We start from the raw sequence: 20,642 nt of genomic DNA, 5'->3' as shown, positions 1-20,642 counted from the left end.
AGTCACCAGGCCAAATCAAAAAGAAAAAAGACATTGTAGATTGCAAGATTAATTGAATGGCTTTCCTTAACCATGCACATTACTTAGTACTTGTTGCCAACAAGTTTTCTACCTATTCTTAAAAATACAGTATATGAAATAGAAAAAAAAACTAGAAAAATAAAAAATAGGAATTAAAAGGCATACATCGCCTGTTAACAATTCTTTTAGTTTCTTGGTAGGGTGAATTCGTTACCCCCATTTTGGACTGTGGGCAGCTGTAAATTTTGAGAAATTGAGATTTTCAGAAACGGTTGCAATATTCAGAGAAAGTGAAAACACTAATAAGACACTGTACTTCCAAAAGTGTTAACAGAACTACGCAGACTAGCATCAATATACGAAAAGTGCATTATATACAGACAGGATCAGATCTAGATCAGACCAAAGAATTGATTGAGAACTATTTTAAGTACAATAGAAAGAAAAAAAAAAACAAAGTCAATTATATCTGTATACAAAGACAAAAGGAAATAAGAAATCTACAACTGAGTGAACGATTATCCACTGTGACAGTCCCTTGCAGTTAGCCATGGAAATCCTGTCCATTCTTCAGAGACATTCTGTAAAATAACCAGAGCCCTATTATTTGAAACTGATTTAGAACCCAACTATGGTGTACTTTCCTTTCGCCAATTATTGCCAATTGTGTGGACTGTTTGGTATAAAATGTTTCTTAGGCAATTTGTTAACTCAAAAATAACTTTGCAAATACACTTTCAAAAAAATCTACTGCTAGGATGAATAAAGTGCTGTTTTTACCTTCAGGTGTGAATGCTTTGGTAACATCTATGACATGCTTCTGTACAAAAAGGATTTGGAGTCCACGTTTAACGTGAGATTACCATGCAACCGCACGTGAAAATGCCAACTCTGTGTGGATCAAGAGTAGAGGACACAAACTGTCTGTGAGCACGTGCTGTTTAATCTGGTACGAGTACTGTGTCTTCACTGCTCCAATCACTTCAAACCCACTGTTTGAAACATCCACCTTGGAGGCAGCAAATACCTGGCTTGTTTTTGACGGCACAAAGATTGGATTTTATTCAAATCTCCAAAAAGAACGACAATAGTGCCATCGAGCGCACATATCTTTTGAAGAAGTTGTGAAGCGGCAACCATGTTGCAACAAGTGCGAATCTTTACATTTTATCCATAAAATGCCGCAACTTGAGAAAACAACAAAGAATTCAATATATTTTTTCATCAATTTCCAATGCCGTACGGTCCCCAGGCAAGAGCTGGCACCTGGTCTGCAACACCCCTTATCCAACTCGCAAGGGGCACGTGCCCGGGAATATTTCCAATCCAATTAGAAAATAGCTCACTTCCATTTGACATCCACCAATCAACCTGACACACTGTCTGAGATTGTTAGCAGCAAGTCACGCTGTACATTCCACTGCCACAAACTGGATTTGAAGCACTGAAGAAAACCGCCTGAAGCTCTGCACTGGCAGTCACAAATCATGATTTAATTACTCTCATTTCACCACGTGGTGCTCACTTCCTTTGTTCTGATTGCGATGCTGCACAACAGGCAGAAGCTCAGCTTTCTTTCGAAAACAGGTTGTGTAAAACTCAAGATTGCGTTCTAACCAGATGCCCTGCATGATAATCTATTATCATCTACAGCTAACGTGAAGAAGCCTGTAAGGAAGACGTTAAACCCAACAGACAGCAACTTTGCCAGCAAGTTTGGCTGCTGCAAGAATATGATTTGCTTCTGGATCACATCCATGTAGGTTAACAAGCTAAATAAAATCCATAACACGCCTCAAGCTGAAGTGGCTGAAAACTTGATGCGATAAAACTCTTGCCTTGAAGCTAAGATTGCAATGCTGTTCTAGAAGTTAATATCATAGTTACAAGAATCAATAACCTGTACGTTTTACACAGAACAGATGGACAGCATTCTGCAAGCGCACAGACTGTAGTTCAGGACAGCGAGAGGAATGCATTAAAATTCCTCGAGCCCTGCGAGTATTGGAAGGTGATTTCAACCATCAAAAAAACACCTTGTTTGAGAACACCTTCAAAACATTCAATATAAACATACACATTTTTTTCATCGCTTCCGTCTTCCCTAGATAAAGCAGAGTTAGTTTAATATTTCGAGTTAAGATCAGCTTTGTGAGGGAGATAGAAAATTCTCGCTCTCTTCCCCAGACAAATCTACACAAGATGTCAATTTTCACAGCCTGAACAAGCTGCAACAGGTTTCTTCTCCTCCTCACAGATGGTTTAAGATGTTCTCCTGTTTATGTATAGTGAACACAAAAGTCTGCAGATTCAATTCTGCACGGCACTCAGAAGCAGAGGTACCCCCGCAGAGATTTAACTACTCAGAATCGCTTGTGTATCTGGATGAAATGCAACTGAACAGTATGCAAATGAGCCAGCTACAATTGTGGTTTCTGATGATGCAACACATTTGACACTCAGTTTCAATGGGTGACCGAATGCTATCATTGTGATAAATGAGCTTAACAATATGAATTATTGACAAGGATATATGGTACAAAGTTTTGAAACCACTCATTACAAGCTTTCAAAAAAAAAATTAACAATGAGACAGGATTTCCTTGTTAAATGTGAAACTCCTGTACAATAGGTCCCTGCTAAAACAGGTGAATCGGAACAGGATAAAAAATTAGGTAGATGCTATAGCTATCAGATACAGCCTTTAACAACTTATATTTATATCGCTCCTTTAGCATAATAAAACTTCCCAAGGCATGTCACAGGAGTAAAATATAACAAAACATGACACCGAGCCACAGAATGAGAAATTAGATCACAAGACCAAAAGCTCGACTTTCCATAGCTAAGGTGCCAGTTGTCAAAAAGAAAACCGAGAAGCGATTAGAATTGGAAAAAAAATGTAGCAGCAATGCAGTATCAGAAGGCATTCACCAAAGTGACAAAAAGGAGGATAATTCCACGGACTTCCATCTTAATAAGGGGAAAAATCAGCAGTATGGATACAAAATTGGGTTGGTGACAGGAAGCAACAGGTGGTGGTATTGGATGGATGTTTTCCAGATTGGGTGATGTTACCCAACTTTGCACTTTTTATAAATGACCTACACTTGGGTGTAAGGAGCAGCATTATAAAGCTTATGGAGAAGGATAGTTATGCATTTCAGAGTGACAGACAGGATGGTAAAATGGGCAGAAGTATGGCAGATGAAGTTCAATACGGATAAGTGTGAAGTGATTCATTTTGGGAGGACTAATATGGTCAGACAGCTTACTTTAAATGACCCAATTTTGACAAGTGTAGACGAGCAGGGAGATCTTGGTGTCCATATATACAAATTCTTCAAAAGTAGCACAGCAAATTTTTCATTCATTCACGGGATGTAGGCACTGCTGGCGAGATTAGCATTTATTGCCCATCCCTAAATACCCTTCAGAAGGTGGTGGAATGCGGTCTCGTGAATTGCTGCAGCCCGTGTAGCGAGAGTACATCGCACAATGCTGCTAGAGAAAGGGGGTTCCAGGATTTTGACCCAGCAATAATGAGGGAATGGTAATCAATTTCAAGTCAGGATAGTGAGTGACTTGGTGCAGAACTTGCATGTGGTGTTCCCACATACCTGCTGCCCTTGTCCTTCTAGGCAGTAGAGGTAGAAGAAACAAAAGTGATATGAAGAGAAACTTTTTCTTATATATATAGCTAGTGATTAGGGTTTGGATTGCACTGCCTGAAAGTGTGGTGGAGTAAGGTTCAACTGAAGCACTCAAAAGGGAACCAGGCTTATCTGAAAAATAAGAATGTGCAGGGTTACAGGGAGAAGGCGGGGGGAACAGCACTTGGTGAATTGCTCATTCGGAGAGCTGGTGCAGACAAGATGGACCGAACAGTCGGCTTCTGCGCCGTAACAATTCTGTGATTCTATGAGGTCGCTGGTTTGGGAGGTGCCATTGAAGCAGCCCTGGCAAATTGCTGCAATGCAGCTTTTTGATAGCAGAAATGGCACGCTGGTGGAGGGATTGAATGTTTACGGTGGTGGGATTGAACGTTTATGGTGGTGGGAGGAGTGCAGGCTAGCTGCTATGTCCTGGATGGTATTGAGCTTCAGCGTTATTGCAACAGCACTCATTCCAAACAAGTGGAGAGCATTCCATCGTACTCTTAACTTATGCCTTATAGATGCTTAACAGGTTTTAGCAAGTTAGATGGTAAGCTACTCATCACAAATAGCAGGCCTCTGATCTGTTCTTGAAGTCACAGTATTTATAACATAAGAAATAGGAGTAAGAGGACTTATGCCTCCTCGAGTCTGCTCAGTCATTTAATAAGAAAATGGCTGATCTGGTCTTGGGCTCAACTACACTTTCCTGCCTGTTCACCATAACCCTCAACTCCCCTATGGTTCAAGAATCTGAATCAGCCTTGAATATATTCAATGATCCAGACTACACTGCTCTCTAGTGAAATCCAAAAATTCACAACCCTCAGAGATGAAATTCCTCCTCATCTCAGTCTTAAATGGGAAACCCCTTACTCTGAAACTATGCTCCCCTCCCAGTTCTAGGTCTCCCCAACAGAGAAATATCATCTCAGCATCTACACTGCCAAGTCCCCTCATAATTGTTTTAGGTGACGAAAAGATAATTGCTCATTCTTCTAAATTCCAAACTCTTCTGCTAAACTGAGTATAAGCCCAAACTGCTCAAACTTTCCTTATGACAACCACACTCTTTAAAAAAGTCAACCTGGTGAACCTTCTCTGAACTGCCTCCAAAGCAAGTAAATCCCTCCTTAATTAAGATGACCAAAACTGTATGCAACACTCCAGGTGCAGTCTCACCGAAGCCCTGTACAGTTGTAGCAAGACTTCCCTACTTTTATACTCCATCCCCCTTGCAATAAAGACCAACATTCCATTCGCTTTCCTGCTTGCTGTACCTGCATGCTAACATTTTGAGATTTACAAGCAAGGGCACCCAGATCCCTCTGTCCTGCATTCTCTCTCAGTCTCTCTCCATTTAAATATTTTGCTTTTCAATTCTTCCAACCTAAGTGGACAACCTCTCATTTTCCAACATTATATTCCATCTGACAAATTTTTGCCCACTCACTTAACCTATCTATACCTCTTTGTAGACTCTGTGCCCTCCTCAAAACCTGCTTTCTTCACCCATAGAAAAGTTACAGCACAGAGGCTATTCAGCCCATTGTGTGTGTGCCAGCCGAAAAAAATTAAAAACTTGCAGCCCATTCTAATCCCACCTTCCAGCACCTGGCTGTAGACTTGCAGGTTACAGCACTTCAGGTGCAGATCCAGATACCTCTTAAATAAGTTGGGGGTCTCTGTCTTCACCGCTAAACCAGGCAAGAAATTCCAAGCACCCTCTGGGTGAAGTTTTTCCTCATGTCCCCTCTAATCCTTCTACCAATCACCTTAAATCTGTGTCCCTTGGTAATTGACCCCTCCGCTGGGGGAAATTGGTCTTTCCTGTCTTTGAATCACCAGCAAATTTGGCCATAATACCTTCGGTTCTTTTGTCCAAGTCATTAATATAGATTAAGAGTTGAGGGCCCAGCACTGATTCCTGTGGCAGCCCACTAGTTACAGTTTTCCAACCCGAAAGTGACTCATTTGCCCCAGCTCCCCGTTTGCTGTTAGCTAGCCAATCCTCCATCCATGCTACTATATCACCCCAACACCATCTTGTGCAGTAACCTTATATGTATCACCTTACTGAATGCCTTTTGATAATGCAAATACCATGACACCTACTGCTAGCCCCTTTAGCCACCCTGCTTGTTACATCCTCAAGGAACTCTAATAAATTTGTCAAACATATTTCCCTTTTACAAAACCATGTTGACTCTGCTTGATTGTATGACAATTTTCAAAATGTCCTACTACTTCTTTAATAATAGATTCCAGCATTTTTCTCAATGTCAAATGTTAAGGTAACCTGCCTATCGTTTCCTGCTTCCTGCCCAACTCCTGTCTTGAATTACATTTGCCCAGAGGAACTCCTACAGCAACATCCTGGAGCTGAGATGATTGGTCTCCAATAACCAGATCCATTTTCCTTTGTGCAAGGTATGTTGTCAGTGGAGTTTTCCCAATTCCCATTTAATTTAATTTTGCGAGACTCCATGATGCTACAGTCAAATGCTGCGTTGATGTCAGCAGTCGCTCTCACCTCACCTCTGGAACTCAGCTCTTTTGTCTAAGTTTGGACCAAGGCATTAATGAGGTCTGATGCTGAATGGCGCAGGTGGAGCCCAAATTGATCATCAGTGAGCAAGTTATTGCTGAATAAGTGCCACTTGATAGAACTGTCAACGGCACCTTCCATCTCTTTGCTAATCATTGAGTTGACTGACGGGGCGATAATTGGTTGGATTGATTTTGCCCTGCTTTTCATGGAAGAGACATGCCAGGGCCATTTTCCAACTTGTCGGGTATATGCCAGTATTGTCAGTGTACTGGAACAGCTTGGCTACAGGCACAGCTGGTTCTGGAGCACAAGTCTTCAGCACCATAGCTGAGATGATATCAGATCTGAAAGCTTTTAATATATCTGTTGCACGTCTCAGTCTTTTCTTGATGTCGTGTGGAGTGAATCTAATTGGCTGAAAACTGGATTCTGTGTTGGCGAGACTTCAGGAGGAGGCCAAGATGGATCATTGACTTGGTTGAAGGTAATTGCAAACACCTCAGTCATGTCTTTTGCATTTAGGTGCTGGGCTCCATCTTTGAGGATAGAAATGGTCACGGGGCCTCCTTCTCCTGTTAGTTGTTCAACTGTCCACCACTGTTCATGATTGTGTGTGGCAGTCCTGCAGAACTTTAATCCAATGCATTGTTTGTGGGGTTCCTTAGCTCTAACCACAGCACGCTGCTTCTGTTGTTTAGCCTGTGTGTAGTCCTGTGTTGTAGTTTCACGAGGTTAGCACCTCCATTTTAGATACATCTGATGCTGCTCCTGGCATGCTCGTTTGCACTCTTCGTAGATCCAGGGTGGTCCCCCACTGTTTTGGTGGTAATAGCAAGTTAAGGGATATGCCAGGCCATGCAGTTAGAATTGTAGGGGTATATATTAATGCTGCTGCTGATGGCCAGTGGATGAATGTCCAGTTTTGAGCTGTTAGATTGATTCTGAGTCTATCCCATTTAGAATAGTGGTCATACAACACAACGAAGGGTGTCCTCAGTGTGAAGATGGAATTCTACAAAGTTGATAAGGTCGCTATAAAAGCACATCACATCTAAATTGATACGGTGACTAAAAAAAGTACACGGGCTATTTCGATTTATAAATAGAGGAAAAGAATTTAAAAGCAAAACAATCATATGTGAACTTTATAAATGACTGGTTGGGCTTCTGCTGAAGTATTGTGGACAATTCTGTGTCCACACTTCAGGAAGGATGTGAAAGCCTTCAAAAGGGTACAGAGGAATTTTACCAGGGGTGAGGGACTTCAGTTATAAAGCGAAGATGGAAAAGTTCGGACTGTTGGGTTTAGAGGTGACGCAATAGAGGTTTACGGTGAGGTTTTGTTTGAATAAATAGGGAAACCCTATTCCCTCTGGTGAGTGGGTCAATAACTAAAGGTCAGGGATTCAAAATTATTGGAAAAGATGAGAAATTTTTCAATCAGTTCTTGAAATCTAGAATGCTCTGCTTAAAAAGATAGTAAAAGTAGGTTTCATAAACAATTTTAAAAATGGAATTGGACAAGTACTCACAGGGTAGCTAACGACACATGGAGGTGTGGCATTAAGCATGACTGCTCTTTCAAAGAGCCAGCACAAACCAGGTGGGCCAAATGGCCTCCTCCTGTGCTGTAAGTTATGATTCCATGAAGCGTCAATGTGTCTTACAGAAAGTGGCATTCTAGCCTGTCACCAACTATACTTAAGGCAACATTAAGTTGCTTACTGAAGAAAAAATGAAAAATTGCCCAAGAAACATAGAAATTATTGAGCCCTGACGATACAGTCTATGCAAAGTGCTGTTAAAACCTTTTGAGAATCAATGAAAATGAACTATATTGTACTTACCTGAACAGAAAACTTGAAAACAAAAAGGTTTAGAAGAGTACAGTAAAGTAATAGGTATAGAGTTAAACAAGAAAAATGTTACTTAAAGGGGAACAAACAAATCCAAGCAAAAGAATTTGCTGACATCAATTAACGTTTCTGTTGAAAAATCAGACTTTCTATGCAACTCAAGAAACACTATTTGGTGGTGTTTCCTTGATGCAATACTGCCCAGCTTTCATGGGCCAGAACACTTTGAAACGAATAATGTTTTACGTCAAATACTGACCCATCTTGCTTAAAATGCGAAGAAGAGAATTTCTATCTTTTGAAATTGGCTCAACTCCAATTTCTGAAAAGCAGCCAAGTTGCTATGTCACACACTGCTTACAACTGCAACCTATGATTTTGCAAATTATGATATATGCATAGAAAATGATCCCTGTTCGCTGGAACACTTCACTAATTATCACCCAATGATTTGGCCCCCTTGGCTGGTCATAGGGAAGTTCAGCAGGGCTAACCAGCAGAACACAAAAATAACACTCTTCCAACATGGAACAAAGGGACCGTACTCAGGCTTGTTACTGAAGAGCTAACACTTTTCACAGCATTAGGATGCCCCAAAATGTTTAATAGTTTTTTCTTGAACTATAACCATTATTGTAACCTAGCAAAACGCAGCAGCCAATTTGCTCAAATCAGGCTCCACAAGCAGCAAAGAATTAATGAGAAAACCATCTATTTTAGTGATGTTGTAACAGGGACAAATATTATCCAGAACACTGGGAGAACTCTCATGCTCTTTTCCTTAAAAAAAAAGCCCTGATATCTTTTATGTTCACCTGAGGGAGCAGATGTCTCATCCTGAAGGTGAGTTGAATAGCTGGTATAAAAAAAGTCTACATTTAAAATGCGATTGTTAATTCCATACTGCAAATTCTACACGTTAGATCCAAGAGTAATTTGCCACAAAAATCAAGGCCCACTGGGAAATAAATGAAGACTACATCAACCCACTTCATTTAGATCCTTAACAACTCAACAGGGAGAATTTCTCTTCAGTGCTACATTCAACTCCAGGTCCCAGAGTTTCACCAGCTTTCATATGTGGAATTTTAAGTTATTCCCAACCCACAGATCATAAGCCCTTGATATATACATTTAAATGCCTAACACAAATCCTTTGCCCAGTCTGCAGCTGTGACACTTGGTGTAAACTCCAGTATATTGCGATAGTTGCCAAGGTCTAAAGTTTTATAAAGCAAAACACACTGATCAAAGAATTTAGGAGTGCTGGAATATTTGATTCTGCTTACAAAAGTATTTGAGGTTGAACTTTCCCTACTAAAATGGTTCGAACATTACACAGGTTACAGTTTGACTAATAAAGAAAGAATGAAATTGTCTCCGCAATCCACCCTAACTACCAGCTTCTCCCCGCCTCATGCACTAAATAGGGCTGTTAGCATATGGCTTCCTACTGGTTTCAGCTTCCATAAGGTTACTCAAGGTAAAGGCTTTTGCAATATCAAGCAACTTATAACTATCCATTATAAAGCACATTTAAAAGAAACTGCAAGTGATTACTCCTGGACTTAATTAAACATAATTGTAAGGGACTTCAGGATACAATGTTTAACTTAAATACTTTAGAGTGAAGGCACTTTTAAAGGATAACTACAAGCACAAACTTTAAAAAAAAAACTCAAAAATTGAGATTTAAAGCTTTTCAACACACAGTTGGATTAATATTATGGCATAAGCGTCCAAATTATTTAATTCAGCACCAGCATTGAATAGTTGGTGTCTGGTGGAACAATTATTTAAACCATTGTTCCTTCAAAAGGGCCAGCTCACTTTGCTCCAATTAGCCTATTTGGTATTGAAGAAGGATTTTAAGTCAGCTGACCCTCAGCTAGCCTGAATCACTCAAATTTTCAGTGTAAATCCTCCATATCTGCTGCAAGGGAGCTATAGAAACTTGCTTTCTATATGTGTTGCAATGGCATTTTAAAAATACAGTGAAAGCTGAAAATCAAGCAAATCAACTGTCGGGCAGTTTAAGCCACAAGAGAGCTAAGGAAACTTTCATTAAAAAAAACTATTTAAAGGATTGAACGCCTTTCCCAAGAGGCAAGAGATGCCATATCCTTGTTGGAGTCGAAGGAAAAGTTCAGATAGACTTAAAAATGGATCTTTAAGTTCTACATTCCTTCAAATCAACTACTCAAAAATAGCTTACTGCATTCAAAAGTTTTCATAAAAGTAAGATTTCTTGTGTTTTCACATCAGCAACTTTGCACATTTAATAACAAGTAACTAGGTTGAAGGCAAAGCTTTCAAGAACTCAAACTTTCGCTATTTCTTATTCTCACGTATCCGAGGAAGGTAAAGTCACTGAAAGCTAACATGCGGGTGCAGCAGGCAATTAGGAAGGCTAATGGAATGTTAGCCTTTATCGCAAGAGGATTTGAGTACAGGAGTAGTGTAATCTTTCTTCAATTGTACAGAAGCTTGGTTAGACCGCACCAGGAGTAGTGTGTGCAATTTTGGTTCCCTTACCTCAAAGGATTTATTGCCATAGAGGGAGTGCAACAAAGGAGTGTCCCGGGGATGGCGGGACTGTCTTGTGAAGAGTGAATGGGGAAACTGGGCCTGTATTCTCTAGAGTTTCGAAGAATGAGAGGTGATCTTATTGAAACCTACAAAATACATCAAGGAATAGAGAGGGTAGATGCAGGTGAGGTGTTACCCCTGGCTGGGGAGTCTAGAACCAGGGGATGAAATTTCAAAAATGAAGGGGAAGCCACTTAGGACCGAGATGGGGAGAAATTTCTTTACTCAGAGGGTGGTGAATCTTTGGAATTCTCTACCCCAGGGGGTAGTGGAAGCTCAGTCATTGAATATGTTTAAGGTAAAGATTGATAGATTTCTGATTAATAACAATTATGGGGATAGTGTGGGTAAAAAGCATTGGAAGTGTTCAACCAGCTGTGAGTGTATTGAATTGCAGAGCAGGCTTGATGGGTTGAATGGCCTTTTCCTGTCCCTATGCTCTTAAGAATAGAATTTAACTTGAAAAAATTGTTCAGAACTTTCATGCAATAGGCATTTTTGAAACTGAACAATATTTTTTATAAATTTAAAGTTCAGTTTTTAGCTCCTGAATTTTACCAAATTTAACTACAAAATGGTTTATTAATGAAGGCTACACATATAATTAATCAAAATATTGCATAAAAATGTTCTTTAAAACAAGCAAACCAGCCATGTATGCACAAAATGCTGCATTCTACTGCTGAGGTGGGTGAATCGAGACCATGTGTCTGTTTACAGTAATGTTACATTTTTAAATTTATTGACATTTAATAGGGAGTTTGAGGTTTCTGATAATGGTAAAGATGTCACTGCATTGCAATGCACACAAACAAAAATTATCAAGAATTACTGCTTCAAACATTATTTAACATTTTAATGTCAAACTAGTGCAAAAACTCACACTAAGATATACTTACGATATTCTTCCAAATGGTGCAAAAGCTGCTTTTATATCTTCTGTAGTGATTTCTGGACTCAAGTCGCCAACAAATACATGGAAATGATCTGTCGAAAATTGGAGATTGTTTATTTCCAAAATTTAACAAAAAAGCTGACAAGTTTAAAATTGTCATTTGGTAATACAGAATTTAGATAGTGCTGAAAAGAGAAACATGTTGCTGAAGCTTTTTGTCTTCTCAAATTTCAAACAATCACAACAATTTATACTAAACGTTTGAAATTTGGTATTCTTGCATTTGTCCTGATGAGTGCAAGGCAAAATGTTTGGCAACAAGTCTCTCTTTCCAGCAATATTGAAGGCTAAAATTGTAAGATCTTTCATGGGCCAGCAGAGAATGAGTAAAGAAATTTCTCCCCATCTCGGTCCTAAGTGGCTTCCCCCTCAGTTTTGAAATTGCATCCCCTGGTTCTAGACTCCCCAGCCAGGGGTAACACCTCACCTGCATCTACCCTGTCTATTCCTTTAGAAATACACACTGACAAAAAAAATAGCAGAGCAAAATGCATTTGTGTGCACAAAGGCACACAGATGCTAAAATATATATTAAACCTTCTAAAGGTTCTTTCCTTGAAGGCCTGAGCTGAAAAAATGGGTTCTGTTCATTGCTGACAGTAGGCCAACAACAGCTACAAATTAATGACGCACAATGTGATTAGTCCATTCCAGGATTACTCTTGGTAAATACATTTTGTTAAAAGGCAGATTTGAAAATAAATGACAATCCTAATTAGGTTTCTGTGCAGATGCTTTACCATTGGGTTTGATTATGTGCTCAATCGTGACACCTGATAGTCTAATTATCACCTTCTGCAACCAGAACATATTAAAGCTCCTGTTTGTCAAGATTGAAGTTGACGTTTATGATGCAGATGGACACAGCTGTAACAGGACATACTTGAAAATATTGTAGACCATAACAATTAACAAGGATACATTTCGAAGAGGCTGCCTTCCTCTAAAGTAATGCACAGTATTTACAAGTCTATGGTTTGATTTCAAAGTGTACATAAGCACAAGAATGACATTACAATAGATATATGGAATCCCTAATTACACAATTATTAACTACAGGTCCTTAAAATTCATAATTTATATCTCATTGAAGAAGTCTCTAAATGAGCCCAGCTAATTCTAACAAAGTGAGCTTCTACGTTTTCTTAACGAAGTGAGCAATTCTTGATTGGGTAATGCGATCTTCTTGTGACCTACCATGGAGTGGAATTGTTGAGTCTAATAATGCCAGTTGTGAGAGAAGGCAACAGCATGTCACATCAAGAAAAAAATTACATCTTTTCCGGTGATGTAGCTTAAATTTCAGATTTGCACGTAAATATAATGACACACTCATGGATAGAAAAGGTCAAATGACTTGATGCAACACGTTGACTTTGGCAAACATATAATATTAAATGCTATCTTGAAACTGCAAGTATGTAACTGAAGCTCCAGTATTTCTCTTACATGAACTTCTATAACATTATACATTACCAGATAATACAACATTATACACAAATTGAATCTGTGACAATTTCATGCCAATCATTTTTTGTGTTTTAAATTCTAACTCTGCTATTTTAGCTTCCAGTGACCTCAGCTTCAAAATGAGAATGACACAGAACTGCTTAAAAACACAAGTGGACAAATCACGGATACAAAGGCTGCACCCTCTGAACATTTTGCAGAATGTCTGCTGGCCAAATGAAAGTTGAGTTTCAAAAGGAAAATGCGACTAGTGCAGTACTTACTACTCGTGTCTTTCTTCTGGCTACTTGGAGTTGTTGCCCAGTTCACTTTGACTTCCTGAAAATTATTTCATAGAGATTAGAACAAAATAGCCAATTTTATTCAATAAAGCATTACACATCCGCTAACAAAAGTTTGGTCTACACTCATACTACCCCTATCTGGTTAAGCTATTTCACTGCAAGTGGTTAAATACTTATAGAGGGCTTCTCTTTTCACATTTCACTGAAATGTGGCCACCTATAACTGGTGGGTTTTATCTAAAATGCCTCTTTTGGAAATAATATTTGGATTAAAGCTTAGGTGAACATAGAGCAGCAGCTAGTCTGGAATGGACAGCTAATGCAACTGAAGGATTAGATTAATAAATAATAAATGAGCAAAATAAACAATTAAATACAGTGACGAACCTACATTTCGGTTTACAAAACTGGCATTGACATCAGGATACCAGTCTATTATAATCATTGTCAATAGGGGTTCATAGTGGCAATTAATATAGCCAATTTGATTGAAAAACTGAAGAGAGGTAGGCACATTATCGAGGATCTTGTACACAGAATACATTGGCGGCAGCAATTCTATCATGATAGGGTGTGATAAACCACTAGCATACAAAAATTGTTTTTGTACATTGCATTTATCACAATTAGAAAGTTTTTCCTTACTGTTTTGTGGTGTGTAGCTGTATGCAATTGTGAGACTGAAGAAGCAGGATGTGGGACAAAGGACATTACAGCTAACTGTGACACCTCAACCTGAAGACATATAACATCATAGGACAGGCATTAAGGTATTTTCGGGTTTATTTCTTACACAGGATGCATTATAAAGTGGCCTGTTTACAATTTAGGCATGCGTACAACAGTTTATATATTCACAGCTAGTTTTGCTAGTTGCTGCAACTGCCAACAAGTCTTACCTTTCAAATTTAAGGTTCAGCATGACAAGTCAAATTTACACTCTAAGGTTTCAATCTCATTTTTGTGAGAGATTCAAACATTAAGCACATTTGTTGCTTCACTGTCATCAAAATGGGAGCACTCCATATTCTTTTATGGTTTGCAAGCACATCTCATTATGGGCCCCTGTGCCAGGCAAAGTATTGGAATTGCACTGCCGCTGTCAACACCGCTGGTTTAGTCTATACTGCGCATGAGTGTAGAAAATTGAGTCTCAGCACTTTCAGCATTGCTGAAAGGTTTGTACTTTTGGCACTAACTTAAATTTGTCCTTCTGATACACTGGTCGATTTTCATCTTCATTCCCCAAGATTTTCAGCATTCACATTTATCTTTTCACCACCACAAAGCTTAAACAAGCCTCTTGTGACATCTTTAACAATCTGAACCGTGAGGCTTTAAATGAAATGTTTTACATTTAGGCTCTTGAACAGGTTGGCATAGTTGACAGCAACAGCAGTACTACAAGTAGCAAACAAACTAAGGACCAGTCTCGGGTGTTAAAAATGAAAAGTAGTTTATGAACAATGTTGGACACGTAACTCTATTCACAACAGTGAAAAAGAGGCCAGGCAAACATCCAGTCACGTTACAAATATATGAACTCGGGACAGCAGTAGGCCATTCGGCTCCTCCAGCCTGCTCCACCATTTGCTAAGATCATGGCTGATTGGATTGTGGCCTCAACTCTACTCTCCTGTCTACCTCCTGTAACCTTCGACGCCCTTGATAATCAAGAATCTATCTAGCTCAGCCTTAAAAATATTCAACGACCCTGCCTCCACTGCTGTTTGGGGAAGAGAATGCCACTAATAACCCTTGCAGAGAAAAAAAATTCTCATCTCTGTCTTAAATGGGAATGTTAAATGGGACTGAAACTGCCCAGACGTTTCTTGTCTTCAATGGTAGCAGTCACTGAAGGATAGTCCCAATTATGGGGTAATGGTTCAGAGTTAAATCTGCAACACCATCACCAAAATCAAGCTGCCTATAGTTTTAGAAATAACTTCAGTTTTAATTTTAGATTTTATTCTTCTTTTACTTAGCCTTAAAAAAAAATTCAGTTTAAATAAATGGAAAACCTGTGATCAAAAATATGCTTCTGCTTTCCATGTTTTCACTTGTCTTCCAATTTTCTTGTTCAATGTACATTTCTATGTACATTCCTAAAAATAACAGAACTGTTACTTCATTTCTCACACACACAATAATTAAGTTGTGCTTTTTTCATCAAGCTTCTTCTATCATTCAATTCCAAAATCCTGTTTAATCCTGGCTACAATTAGTCCTATTCTATTTTGAATTTTAATTTCAATTTTTATGCCTATGGAAACAAAACACACTCATTTTTCCATCAAATCATCATTGGCCTAGAGTGGGTTTAGAGGAACTTGAATAGATTTCCATTATGAATAGGTTTGTTTTACAGATGTTTGAGGTGATGTGGGAAATGATGGTCCAGCAGTGTTACTTAATCAAGAAACCTGACTCCAAAGGTTGAAGAATGAGATTTGTTAACTAACGCAAGGAAAAATTAAGTCACTTGTGACAGAGATACTAAATTAAGTAATGTCAGAGAACTTTTTTTTCTCTAAAGGGCAAAGTCAAATGTACACATTCACACTCATTACAACTCACCGTTACACTAGATGATAGCTTACCTTACCCATAATTTTCCGCCCATTCATAGCTGCTAATGCTGCTGCTGCATGTCGGTGCTCGTAGAACTCCACAAAGCAATATGGATCATTGCCAGTCTGTTAGTATAGGAAAACAAAACCAGATTGATTATTTCAAGAGGGGCTTTGTTTGGGGGAGGGGGTGGGCTATGAACTCAAACAGGTGAACCGAACAAGACTAAAACTCTGGCAGTGAATAAAACCCAACTTTCCTCTGTTTCTCTTCTGAGTATGCTGACGCTTTTCAGGGTATGACTGCAAACTTAGCCGTTATTCCTCAGCAAGTCTGGGCAGCAAGTGTTTGCATGTTTTGACCAATTAGCTTGACACAGGTTCCGAACCTGATGCTCTCAATTCCTGCAGGGAGTTTGCTCAATTTAAATTTCCCTAACTCAGCTGGCCAGTTGTGGCGCCCCAATAGTTTCTCTGGCTAAGATCAGCCAGGGATCAAATATTGGATTTGCCTAATTTGGATGGACTACAAACCAGCAACATAACCATGCTCAGACAGAAGTGACATAATATGATGTGAAGAATAGTTAAGAGGTAGAAAACATGACTGAATAATTACTCTCGACCTCTGCCAAGCAAATCCACACATTAGGTTTATGTACAAAATTCCTGTATTTGAAGTATCAAACTGCAATACAAAGAATACATTGCACAAATGAGGTCAAATGTCACAATACAGTAATGAATTCTCGTCGTAAAACTTGATTTATTGGAGTAACAATTTTGGCCATAAAAAGCCTTGACTTTTTAAAAAATATTTTGTATGATAGTCCATCTTTCGTTACGTGGCAATTAAAGGTTTAACTGCATTTTTAAGTGAAGAGAAGCAATTCAGTTTTAGTTTTGCATTGCAACATATTACCATAAACCAAATTTCTGGAGCGTTTTGAATATAAAGTGAAAAATTATTAAAAGAATAACTTCCTGTATTTCCCATCAATAATATTTGGATTTAATACATCTGTGTAAAAATGCATCCTTTCAATGAATGAATGAGAGTCAAACACATTTCCTTTTTGGGAAAAAAAAAATCGTACCTCAACAATCATCTTACAGCTTTTGCATGGTCCAATCTGACTGAAAAGTTGAAGAATGAGGGCTTCCGTCACATCTCTGGAGAGATTTCCCACATAGCTATCAAAACATAGATACAAAGTAAGTAACCACACAAGGAAATGAATTATCTAAATACACACACATTCAGAAAACTACCAAATACTTTATCTGCAAATATTTCCAATACACCCCCTTAAACTCCTTTCCCTAGCCAAACACTAAGTTGGGTGAACTCATCCCGAGCCAAGCTTCAGAATGACATCCACATGTTCCACACCAATACATTACCAAACAATCATGTCACAGTGTTACAAGACTGAGTTTTCTATTTAAAACTAACTTTTGATCTTTTCAAACCGTTTTTCATCTAAAATTTCTTGGCTCAAGGTCATTGAAAACAAACAATGTATATACAAGGCAGGGAAATGCCAAGTGTTTATGGGGACTTAGATTTGCTTAAATATAGATTCAGCTGGGCTTCCAATGGATATTTTTGCTATAGTTCAAACATGCTGATTTTGAAATCACCAGCAACCTCTTAATATTTCGACAGACCAGCTTGGTGAACTAGGGATGTAATGTTTAGTGCTAGGGATAATTGAATACACTTCAAAATTCCAAAAGGTTCCAGGAAGATTGGGTAAACTAGAGTTTATAAAAGGTGAAAGAGTAATATTTTTTGCTACTTTGATGTAATGTTAAATTGCAGAAATCAACCTGGGTAATAAGTAGATTTTCAAATAATTACACATAACTAACGATAAAAGAAACACAAGCATTCAGCCTAACATCTCCAGGTCAATATTTACCCTCCACACAAGCAAATAGTTCTAACAACATTTTATTCATCCTGTTCCCGTATCCCTTCAACCCCCTTTCTGCAGACTATCCAAGTCAAATCCTGAATGTTGGCACAGTTTCTGTTCAGCCACTAACCCAAGAAGTGAATTCAATATCCTCAACTCTCTATGTAAAGATGTTTTTCCTGCCTGTTGTCCATCTAGAACTGATGGTGAGAAGCAGGATTTGATAAAGGAATACCACATAGCAGATACCCTACATATGAACATACGAAATAGGAAAAGTAGGCCATTTAGCCTCTCAAGCCTGCTCCGCCATTCAATAAGATCATGGCTGATCTGTTTGTGTTGAGTTCTACTTTTCCATCTACCCCTGATAACCTTTGACTCCCTTTGCAACTGTCTTTACAAATTATTAGGGTAAATCTTTAAACAAGTGCAGAATCAGATTTCGAAGGAAAGTAAAAATATCTTCTGCATAAATAATGCTGAGAATTTTTAACAGGAAAATTAGCTTTGTTAAACACATAAATCATAAGCACATGAGGTCTAAAGGTGCTTCAATCTATGTAACTTTGATCAAAGGAAATTCACTGGAGCTTTAAATGGAAAGCATCTGATTTATCCAGTTCTGATGAAAGGCTATTGAGCTGAAACGCTAACTCTTCTCACTGCACACTTGCTGTCTGATGTGCTGGGTATTACCAGCATTTTCTCTTTTTACATCTGATTTATCTTATTCAGTCAGCAGTCACCCATTTTTACAGGAGCAAAGTGCGGTAGCGGTAGTTGCTGGAAATCTGCAATAAAAGCAGAAAATGCAGGAAATAGTTAGGTCAGGCAGTATCTGTGTGTGAATATTCCAGGTCAAAGGCCCTTCATCAGACATGGATTTTTCAAGGGTTTCTCAAGCAGCCGCTGGGTTTGCGTGCAATCCTGCAATATAAATGGAAGAGTATATTGCCTGAGGCTAGTTTAATTCCACTTCCCCCAAACCAGCACTGTTGAAGCACTTTAAGAGAATGTTGACGGAACTATAACCCATATACTATGGTTCGAGAAGTCACACATGGGAAAGCACAAGTGAACAAAAGCTTGCCAGCATGGATTCAAAAAGCAGAGATCAGGCACAGTTAATAAAGCTCATCTCCAAATTAGTCCAACAGACAGGGAGAGACAACTCTGAACAAAATGAGAGGAGAAGGGCTGGTTGAGAAGATGCGTTTGAGTTCAATCAAAAGTCATATAGAAAGGACAGATCCTTTCCGTGTGCCCAAAATATTTTGTCTTTATGAGCTTTAAATCACCACTGAGCAAACCAGAAGAATTTATAATCTAGCAAAAATGGGTCAACCAATTAACAGTATAAAGCTCCACCTACAAATCTCGTGTGCACACTTACTATCAGAATTTAACTGGATGTATAATGTCGTAACATGGAAAAAGACTTGATGCTGGTTCAATGTCCAGACAGGACTGAACTCTATGGGATCGTTTCACTTGTATATCGCATACAGATGATCCACATGCTGACTTTGCAATGTTAAATAGTAACAGAGAAGTTTCAACAGAGTTTACATGAAGGTACACACAAAAAGAAACACACGCAAGAACATAATGAGAGTCTATTTTGATCTAACTCCCACAAAATTCTGCACGTATCCTCTTAATTGTGTGCAGGCAATCTAAGGTGTGGAGGGGAAATGTTTAAATTTTGTATCCACTAGGAGACAAAAACAGTGCTTTTCAAAAACAAAATGGGCAATAGAGTAACAATTCTAAAAATCATTATGCACCAGCAAAGTGCAACTAATGTTGCCCAAATGCTCATTTCACTCTTCCACTCATTTCTAAAGGAAAATTTGTCGACAGTATCCCTAACCTTTGGAACCATTATTCCAAATCAGACAGTTTACCAGGTTTAAGCAAGAACTGACATGTGAAACAGATCCTCAGGCTTGCCTTGATTATCAAAGATCAGACCAGCCACCCCGCGCTGCCCCAAAAGGCAATGAAGTGTCTCCTGAATTATCACTATTAATTCTTCATTAGCAACTATCTTATATTTAAGGCCTCTAGTTTTGGGCTTTCTCACAAGAAATAATCTATGTCTACCCTATGAAATCCTTCCAAGACCTCTATTAGATTCCCCCTCAGTCTTCTCTTTTTAGAGAAAACAGTCTGTTTCAACTTTCCTGATAGTTATACCCTCTCAGCAGTGGCATCACACTTGTGAATCTCTTTTCGCACCTTCTCCAGTGCCTCTACATCCTTTAATGTGAGAGACCAGAACTGTGCACCATACTCTTAGCTCTACTGTAAATAATCCCAGCATTGCAAACCCATCAAAACTGTTTCCCAGTCCGAACATCGTCCTGGTGAATCTGCACTGTATACTCTCTCTGGCTTTAAAGTTCAGTATTCAGGCATCCAATACCGTGCACATTCACGCCACAGGAGTGCCGGGCATTGACAACCTCCAACAAGAGAGAATCTAATCATCTCCCCTTGACATTCAATGACTTTACCATCGCTGAATTCCCCCACCATCAACATCCTGGGGGCTACCATAGTCCAGCCATATAAATACTGTGGCTACAACAGCAGGTCAGGTTCTGGGAATTCTGCAGAGAGTAACTCAACTCCTGACTCCCCAAAGCCTGTCCACCATCTGCAAGGCAGAAGTCAGGAGTGTGATGGAATAATCTCCACTTTCCTGGATCAAAAGAATCTAGGTGTTTGACATGCTAATGAGTAAACATGGGTGGTGGCTT

The 20,642-nt window shown here is 39.0% G+C and overlaps 1 protein-coding gene across 2 annotated transcripts in view; it reads right to left on the bottom strand.

The window, feature by feature from the left end:
- The window catches only part of LOC121289761 (nucleolysin TIA-1-like), a 44,833-nt gene that overhangs the window by 14,836 nt on the left and 9,355 nt on the right, over window positions 1-20,642 (bottom strand). Inside the window, exons 2-6 of one of the 2 annotated variants that reach the window (XM_041209484.1) lie at window positions 17,050-17,146; window positions 15,983-16,078; window positions 14,028-14,117; window positions 13,362-13,416; window positions 11,573-11,660 (exon numbers count right to left, since the gene is read on the bottom strand). In XM_041209484.1, the coding sequence (XP_041065418.1) occupies window positions 11,573-11,660; window positions 13,362-13,416; window positions 14,028-14,117; window positions 15,983-16,078; window positions 17,050-17,146 (426 nt within the window). The remainder of the gene's footprint in view (window positions 1-11,572; window positions 11,661-13,361; window positions 13,417-14,027; window positions 14,118-15,982; window positions 16,079-17,049; window positions 17,147-20,642) is intronic. The other variant, XM_041209485.1, reaches the window with a different exon arrangement.

This window comes from Carcharodon carcharias, chromosome 17 (assembly GCF_017639515.1).
Source record: "Carcharodon carcharias isolate sCarCar2 chromosome 17, sCarCar2.pri, whole genome shotgun sequence".
Classification (NCBI taxonomy): Eukaryota; Metazoa; Chordata; class Chondrichthyes; order Lamniformes; family Lamnidae; genus Carcharodon; species Carcharodon carcharias.
The sequence above is the reverse complement of the archived record's forward strand: the minus strand, read 5'-3'. Positions and strand labels throughout refer to the sequence as shown.